Here is an 8,891-nt window from a genome sequence, read left to right on the forward strand (position 1 = left end):
GGGCAGGCTGTGGATGTGCTCTGCCTGGACCTCAGCAAGGCCTTGGACACCATCCCCCACAGCCAACTCCTGGCCAAGCTGTCAGCCCCTGGCTGGGCCAGCAGCTCTCTGAGCTGGGTTAGGAACTGGCTGGAGGCTGAGCCCAGAGAGTGGTGGTGAATGGTGCCACAGCCAGCTGGCAGCCAGGCACCAGTGGTGTGCCCCAGGGAGCAGTGCTGGGCCCTGTGCTCTTTAACATCTTCATTGATGATCTGGAGGAGGGGATGGAGTCTATCAGCAAGTTTGCAGCTGACAGCAAGCTGGGAGCAGATGTTGGTCAGTTAGAGGGCAGAAGGGCTCTGCAGAGGGACCTTGCCAGGCTGGGCAGATGGCAGAGGCCAACAGGATGGCACTGAACAAGGCCAAGTGCCAGGGGCTGCACTTTGGCCACAGCAACCCCAGGCAGTGCTGCAGGCTGGGGGCAGAGTGGCTGAGAGCAGCCAGGCAGAGAGGGACCTGGGGGTGCTGGTGGACAGCAGCTGAACAGGAGCCAGCAGTGTGCCCAGGGGGCCAAGAAGGCCAAGGGCATCCTGGCCTGCAGCAGGAGCAGGGAAGTCCTTGTGCCCTGTGCTCAGCACTGCTCAGGCCACACCTGGAGTCCTGTGTCCAGCTCTGGGCTCCTCAGCTCAAGAAGGACATTGAGAGACTTGAAGGTGTCCAGAGAAGGGCAACAAAGCTGGGGAGGGGTCTGGGGCACAGCCCTGGGAGGAGAGGCTGAGGGAGCTGGGGTTGCTTAGCCTGCAGAAGAGGAGGCTCAGGGGAGACCTTCTTGCTCTCTGCAACTCCCTGCAGGGAGGTTGGAGCCAGCTGGGGGTTGGGCTCTGCTCCCAGGCAGCCAGCACCAGAACAAGAGGACACAGTCTCAAGCTGTGCCAGGGGAGGTTCAGGCTGGAGGGGAGGAGAAAGTTCTTCACTGAGAGAGTTATTAGCCACTGGGCTGTGCTGCCCAGGGAGGTGGTGGAGTCCCCATCCCTGGAAGTGTTCAAGAGGGGATTGGATGTGGCACTTGGTGCCATGGGTTAGTCAGGAGGTCTGTGGTGCCAGGTTGGACTCAATGATCCTCGAGGTCTCTTCCAACCTTGGTGATTCTGTGAGACTGTGAAGGGTGTGAGGCAGGGTGTGGGGAAGGATATGGGGAAGGGTAGGGGGAAGGGTGAGGGGAAGAATGTGGGGAAGGGTGAGGGGAAGAATGTGGGGAAGTGGAAGGGGAAGGGTAGGGGGAAGGGTATGGGGAAGGGTTAGGGGGAAGGATGGAGATCAGGAAGGCTGAGGGGCTCGGGAGGGCTGGGGGCAGCAGGGGCAGGGGCAGGGGGTGCTGAGCGGTCTGGGCTGAGCTGGGGCTCCAGGCTGAGGGGCTCGGGAGGGCTGGGGGCAGCAGGGGCAGGGGCAGGGGGTGCTGAGCGGTCTGGGCTGAGCTGGGGCTCCAGGCTGAGGGGCTCGGGAGGGCTGGGGGCAGCAGGGGCAGGGGCAGGGGGTGCTGAGCGGTCTGGGCTGAGCTGGGGCTCCAGGCTGAGGGGCTCGGGAGGGCTGGGGGCAGCAGGGGCAGGGGCAGGGGGTGCTGAGCGGTCTGGGCTGAGCTGGGGCTCCAGGCTGAGGGGCTCGGCAGGGCTGGGGGCAGCAGGGGCAGGGGGAGGGGGTGCTGAGCGGTCTGGGCTGAGCTGGGGCTCCAGGCTGAGGGGCTCGGGAGGGCTGGGGGCAGCAGGGGCAGGGGGAGGGGGTGCTGAGCGGTCTGGGCTGAGCTGGGGCTCCAGGCTGAGGGGCTCGGCAGGGCTGGGGGCAGCAGGGGCAGGGGGAGGGGGTGCTGAGCGGTCTGGGCTGAGCTGGGGCTCCAGGCCACGGGGCAGAGCCCGGGGGGGGTCGGATCGGGAGCTGGACCTGCAGCAGGGCTGCGCGGAGCGGCAGGGCAGAGCGCGGGGCGGGCAGGGGCTCCCCAGCGCAGCCCTCCGACAGCTGCTGGCAGTATGGTTGGCTCCGGAGCCGGTGTTGACAGTCCTTCACTTTTATGGGAACTAAATTTACCCAGACACACGCAAAATGCAAAAAAAATGAGAAGAGAGGCAAGAGAGAGAGAAGAGAGGAGAGCGAGAGGGGAAGGCAGGGACTGGGGGAGCCGGGGCGGCAGTCAGCGGCGGCAGCCTCGGCATCTGCTGCCCCGTGGCTCCGCCTGGGATACGGAGAGGGGAGGAGAAGTGCCCAGAAGGGAGCAGCTCTGCTGTGCGCTGCCGCCCCCGAGCATCCCCCCTTGGCCCTGGGCTGTGCCTGCTGCTGCCTCGGCAGTGCCTGGCACCAGGGTGCCACAGCCCGCGGCCCCCTCGCTCCCCGCGGGCTGGGAGCCCCCAGCGCTGCCCCCAGCCTGGGGAGACAGAGAGCCACGAATGGGAGGGGCTGGAAGGGGCCTCTGGAGATCATCCAACCCGAGCCCCCCTGCCAGAGCAGGGTCCCCCAGGGCAGGTCACACAGGAACACAGCCAGGTGGGGCTTGGAAGTCTCTGCAAGCTCTCTGGGCAGCCTGCTCCAGGCCTCCAGCACCCTCACACCAAATGACTTTCTCCTCCTGTCGAGGCAGAGCTCCCAGGGCTCCAGTTTGTGTTCATTGCCTCTCGTCCTATCACAGGAAACCACTGACAAGAGCCTGGCCCCTTCTTGCCCCCCACCCTGCAGACATTGATCAGCTCCCCCCTGGGGCTGCTCTTCTCAGGCTCAACAGCCCCAGGGCTCTCAGCCTGTCCCCATCACACAGCTCTTCCAGTCCCTTCAGCATCCTCATATGAGGGGAGGTGTTTGCAGCCAGGCTGGATGAGGCTCTGGCCAGCCTGATCTAGTGTGGGGTGTCCCTGCCCATGGCAGGGGGGTTGCAACTAGATGGTCCTTGTGGTCCCTTCCAGCCCTGACTGATGCTATGATACTATGATAGCCTCCCCTGGAGCTCCCAGCAGCTCCCTGTCCCTCCTGAACTGGGGAGCCCAGAACTGGACACAATGCTCCAGATGCGGTCTCAGCAGGGCAGAGTACAGGGGGAGGAGAACCTCCCCTGCCCTGCTGGCCACACTCTGCTGAGTGCCCCCCAGGACACCATTGGCCTTCTTGGCCACCAGGACACATTGCTGGCTCATGGAGAACTTCTCCACCAGGACTCCAAGGTCCTTCTCCATGGAGCTGCTTCCCAGCAGGTCAACTCCTCACCTGTCCTGCTGCAGGAGGCTGTTCCTCCCCAGCTGCAGGACCTCACACTTGTCCTTGCTGAGCATCATGAGGGTCCCTCTGCCCAGCTCTCAACCTGGCCAGGTCTCCCTGAATGGCAGCACAGCCTGAGGGGGTGTCAGCCACCCCTCCCAGAGGGACAGTAAGGGAGAATGGAATGGAATGGAATGGAATGGAATGGAGTGGAATGGAATGGAATGGAGTGGAATGGAATGGAGTGGAATGGAGTGGAGTGGAATAGAATGGAATGGAATGGAGTGGAATGGAATGGAGTGGAATGGAGTGGAGTGGAATAGAATGGAATGGAATGGAATGGAATGGAATAGAATAGAATAGAATTAACCAGGTTGGAAGAGACCTCAGAGCTCACCAAGTCCAACCTCTCCCCCAGCACCATCTGAGCAACTCAACCATGGCACCAAGGGCCTCAGCCAGGCTCTTCCTAAACACCTCCAGGGATGGGGACTCCACCACCTCCCTGGGCAGCACAGCCCAGTGGCCAATCTCTCTTGCTGGGAAGAACCTCTGAGCTTCTCTGAGGAGCAGGAGCAGACCTCTGAGCTTCTCTGAGGAGCAGGAGCAGACCTCTGAGCTTCTCTGAGGAGCAAGGGGCAGCCTCTGAACTTCTCTGAGGAGCAGGAGCAGCCTCTGGGCTTCTCTGAGGAGCAGGAGCAGACCTCTGAGCTTCTCTGAGGAGCAGGAGCAGCCTCTGAGCTTCTCTGAGGAGCAAGGGGCAGCCTCTGAGCTTCTCTGAGGAGCAGGAGCAGCCTCTGAGCTTCTCTGAGGAGCAGGAGCAGACCTCTGAGCTTCTCTGAGGAGCAGGAGCAGCCTCTGGGCTTCTCTGAGGAGCAAGAAGCAGCCTCTGAGCTTCTCTGAGGAGCAGGAGCAGCCTCTGAGCTTCTCTGAGGAGCAGGAGCAGCCTCTGAGCTTCTCTGAGGAGCAGGAGCAGCCTCTGGGCTTCTCTGAGGAGCAGGAGCAGACCTCTGAGCTTCTCTGAGGAGCAGGAGCAGCCTCTGAGCTTCTCTGAGGAGCAAGAAGCAGCCTCTGAGCTTCTCTGAGGAGCAAGAGCAGCCTCTGAGCTTCTCTGAGGAGCAGGAGCAGACCTCTGAGCTTCTCTGAGGAGCAGGAGCAGCCTCTGAGCTTCTCTGAGGAGCAGGAGCAGACCTCTGAGCTTCTCTGAGGAGCAGGAGCAGCCTCTGAGCTTCTCTGAGGAGCAGGAGCAGCCTCTGAGCTTCTCTGAGGAGCAGGAGCAGACCTCTGAGCTTCTCTGAGGAGCAGGAGCAGCCTCTGAGCTTCTCTGAGGAGCAAGAAGCAGCCTCTGAGCTTCTCTGAGGAGCAGGAGCAGCCTCTGAGCTTCTCTGAGGAGCAGGAGCAGCCTCTGGGCTTCTCTGAGGAGCAGGAGCAGCCTCTGAGCTTCTCTGAGGAGCAGGAGCAGCCTCTGAGCTTCTCTGAGGAGCAGGAGCAGCCTCTGGGCTGAACTCTGCAGTGAGTAGGAAGCCCTCCCCACCTCACCAAAGCTGGGCTGGGGGTGGAGCAGCCCATGCCAAAGTCTGTGCACGTAGGGAGGTCGAGGATGGGAGCCCTTCCAGGCCAGTGCTCCCCATCCCTGCTGCCTGGGCTTAGCCTGCACCCACAGCTCTCCTGCCCAGCTTTCTGGGCAGCAGCAGCTCAGCTCATTTGAGGTTTGGCCTGGGCTGTCCGCTGGGGCTTGTGTGTGTTTTACTCCTCGCAGTGGCCAGCTGGAAGGAGCGTGGTGCCCCCAGTAATGCCAGCAGTGTGCAGCACTGGGTTAAGCAAGAGCAAGAGGGAGATGAGGGCTTCATGCTCCTTGCTCCATGCACCTGGGTGCTGCCTCCAGTGCTGGGCTCCCCAGCTCAGGAAGGACAAAGAACTGCTGGGGAGAGTCCAGCACAGGGACACTGAGCTGCTGAGGGCACTGCAGCAGCTCTGAGCAGAGGCTGAGGGAGCTGGGGCTGGGCAGCCTGCAGAAGAGGAGGCTGAGAGGGCTCTGATCAATGCTTACAAACATCTAAGGGGTGGCAGGAGGCTGGGGCCAGACTCTTCTCAGTGCTGCCCAGGGACAGGGCAAGAGGCACTGAGCCCAAACCTGACCATAGGAAGTTCCATCTAAAGGTGAGGAGGAACTTCTGCCCTGAGAGGGTGGCAGAGCCCTGGAGCAGGCTGCCCACAGAGGTTGTGGAGTCTCCTGAAGACTTTCAAGGCCCACCTGGATGTGTTCCTGTGTGCCCTGCCCTGGGTGCCCCTGCCCTGGCAGTGGGGGTGGACTGGGTGCCCTCCAGAGCTCCCTTCCAACCCCTGCCGGTCTGTGATGCTCTTGTGGATGGTGTGCTCGGCAGAGGAGGTGACCTGAGGGCACAGCCAGCTGCTGACACATCCAGCCTGTGGCATTTCCACAGACAGCTTTTCCTCCCCACAGGTTCCTGGAGGCTGGTCCCACTCTGGGCTGGCTGTTGCCAGCACTTGTGGCACCCATCCTGGTGCCCTCCCATGGAAGCCCCAGCTCCTGGAGCCGTGCAGTGCAGCAGGGGTTTCCATTGCTGCTGGACCCTCTGCCAGGCCTCCCAGCTGTGGAGCAAACTGGTCCCTCAGGAAAGAAATGCAAAGGCTCCAAACGTGCTGCAGTGCGGCCTGGAACCGGAGCTTGGGGTTCCGGGTGGCCAAGCAAATCCCTGCTGCCGCCGCCGGCAGCGCTGCCGGCTCCGGCCGTGGCTCGGAGCAACCTGGGAGCTTGCTCTGCCACGCAGCTGCTGTGCTTGAAGAGAGAGTGCCTCACAGGACCAGCTGGGCTGGGAGAGCCCTCTGAGATCATCCAGGCCAACCTCCTCTAACTTCAACCAAGGCTGGGGCTGAACCACTGCCCCCAGCACCACAGCTCTGCCTCCTGGGAACACCTCCAGGGGTGGGCATTCAGCACCTCCCTGGGCAGCCTGGCCCAGGGCTTGAGAACCCTTTCAGGGAAGAAGTTTCTTCTCATGGCCAACCTAAACCTCCCTTGCTGCAATTTGTGGCCACTATCATTTGTTACTAAGGGCCAAAGCCCCAGCTGGCTGCAGGGAGCTGCAGAGAGCAAGGAGGTCTCCCTCAGCCTCCTCTTCTCCAGGCTCAACCCCCCCAGCTCCCTCAGCTGCTCCTCCCCAGCCCTCTTCTCCAGACCCTTCCTCACCTCTATTGCCCTTCTCTGGACCTGCTCCAGCCTCTCAATGTCCTTCTTGGAGTGAGAGCCCCAAACTGAACCCAGCACTCAAGCTGTGGCCTCCCCAGTGCCCAGCCCAGAGGCACCATCCCTGCCCTGCTCCTGCTGCCACCCCAGTGCTGCTCCAGGCCAGGATACTGGTGGCCTCCTTGGCCACCTGGGCACTCTCTGGTAGCACCAATGTGGGCACTGCAAGGCCAGTTTGCTCTCACAGCCCTGGGCAAGCATGGCCTGAGCTCGGGGGGAGCTCATGTGTCAGCCTGGTTGTGCAGGGGGAAGACAGGAAAATGCTCAGGGGTTTGGAGCCCCTCTGCTGTGGGGACAGGCTGAGGAGCTGGGGGTGTTCAGCCTGGAGAGGAGAAGGCTCCAGGGAGAGCTCAGAGCAACCTGCCAGTGCCTGCAGGGAGCTACAGGAAGGATGGAGAGAGACTGTTCCCAAAGGCCTGCAGGGACAGGCCCAGGGGCAGCAGCTTCAAACTAGAGAAAAGCAAAATTGAGACTGGATATCAGGAGGAAGTTCTTCACCAGGAGGGTGATGAAACACTGCCACAGGCTGCCCAGGGAGGGGGCTGAGGCTCCAGCCCTGGAGCTATTCAAGATGAGGCTGGACAGGGCTCTGGGCAACCTGAGCTGGTTGGGGATGTCCCTGCTGAGTGCAGGGGGTTGGACTGGGTGAGCTTTGGAGCTCCCTTCCAGCCTGGAGCATTCTGTGACTCTGTGATTCTATGATTCTATAGTTCCATGACTCTGTGATTCTATGATTGTATGACTCCATCATTCTATGATTTTATGATTCAATGCTTCTATAAGTCTATGACTCCATGATTCTATGATTCCAGGACTCTGATTCTATGATTCTGTGACTCTACAATTCTATGACACTATGATTCTATGACTCCAATTCTGTGACTATGACTCCATGATTCTATGATTTGATGACTCTATGATTCTATGACTCTCTTCCTGACTCTATGACTCTATGATTCTGTGACTCTATGACTCTATGACTCTGTGACTCTATGTCTCTATGATTCTCTGACTCTGTGACTCTATGATTCTCTGACTCTCTCCCTGACTCTATGATTCTGACTCTATGACTCTATGACTCTCTCTGACTCTATGATTCTGTGACTCTGTAACTCCATGATTCTATTATTTTATGACTCTCTGACTCCATGATTCTATGATTCTCTGACTCTCAGATTCTGTGACTCTCTTGACTCTGTAACTCCTTAACTCCATGATTCTATGACTCTGACTCTATGACTCTCCAATTCTCTGACTCTCTGATTCTGTGACTCTCTGACTCTATAACTCCAGAACTCCATGACTCTATGACTCTCTGATTCTCTGACTCTCTGCCTCTGTAACTGACTCTCTAACTCCAGAACTCCATGATTCTCTGACTCTCTGATTCTGTGACTCTCTGATTCTATAACTCCATAGTTCCATGATTCCATGACTCTCTGACTCTGTGATTCTCTGACTCTCTGACTCTCTGATTCTGTGGCTCTCTGTAACTCCAGAACTCCATGATTCTCTGATTCTCTGACTCTCTGACTCTATAACTCCAGAACTCCATGATTCCATGACTCTCTGACTCTCTGATTCTGTGATTCTCTGCCTCTGTAACTCCAGAACTCCATGATTCCATGACTCTCTGACTCTCTGACTCTGTGATTCTCTGCCTCTCTGACTCTCTGATTCTGTGGCTCTCTGCCTCTATAACTCCAGAACTCCGTGATTCTCCGGTTCTCTGCCTCTCTGCCTCTGTGCCCCGGCAGGCTCGGTGCCGCCGGCATCCCGCGGGCCGGGCGGGTGCGGCCGCGGCGCTGCGGGGCGGGCGGTGCCGGGGGCGGGCGGGCGGCACCCGCGGGCGCGGCGGCGGCGGGCACGCTCCTGCGCGGGGCTTCAAAGCGGGCTCCGGCCCCTCCCCGCCGTGCGGCTGCTCTGATCGATGTGACATCACCTAGAGACCGTGCGGGGGGACCATTGTCCCCGGGCTGGGAGGCGATGTCCGTCTCCTAGGAGGTGGGAGCCGGGGCTCGCAGGCATGCTTTCATCTCCCTGACCTGCCCCGCCGCCCAGAGGGCTCTTCCCAAGGCAGCGGCCCCGGGGAGAGGCGTCCCCACGGCACGGCAGCAGGGACCCGAGGGACAGACAGACAGACACGCTCCCTGCCTTTAATGACATCGTTAAAGGGCCCCCACCCCGCACGCCTCTGCTCGCCGGCTAGACCCATCTGTTGCTTCCCATTCCCAGAGCCACAGAACGGGTTGAATTGAAAGGGATCTGAAACATCACCCAGCCCCAAGCCCCTGCCGTGGGCAGGGACCCCTCCCACCAGCACAGCTTGCTCAGGGCCTCATCCAGCCTGGCCCTCAGCACCTCCAGGCAGGAGGCAGCCACAGCCTCCCTGGGCAGCCTGTGCCAGTCT

The 8,891-nt window shown here is 60.3% G+C and overlaps 1 protein-coding gene across 1 annotated transcript in view; it reads left to right on the top strand.

The window, feature by feature from the left end:
* Positions 1-8,427, top strand: part of LOC128897194 (ankyrin repeat and fibronectin type-III domain-containing protein 1-like) — a 130,074-nt gene extending 121,647 nt beyond the window's left edge. Inside the window, exon 21 of the mRNA XM_054161264.1 lies at positions 8,239-8,427. Coding sequence (XP_054017239.1) covers positions 8,239-8,427 — 189 coding nt within the window. The remainder of the gene's footprint in view (positions 1-8,238) is intronic.
* The last annotated feature ends 464 nt before the right edge of the window (positions 8,428-8,891 follow it).

Source organism: Dryobates pubescens, chromosome 4 (genome assembly GCF_014839835.1).
Source record: "Dryobates pubescens isolate bDryPub1 chromosome 4, bDryPub1.pri, whole genome shotgun sequence".
NCBI classification, from domain to species: domain Eukaryota; kingdom Metazoa; phylum Chordata; class Aves; order Piciformes; family Picidae; genus Dryobates; species Dryobates pubescens.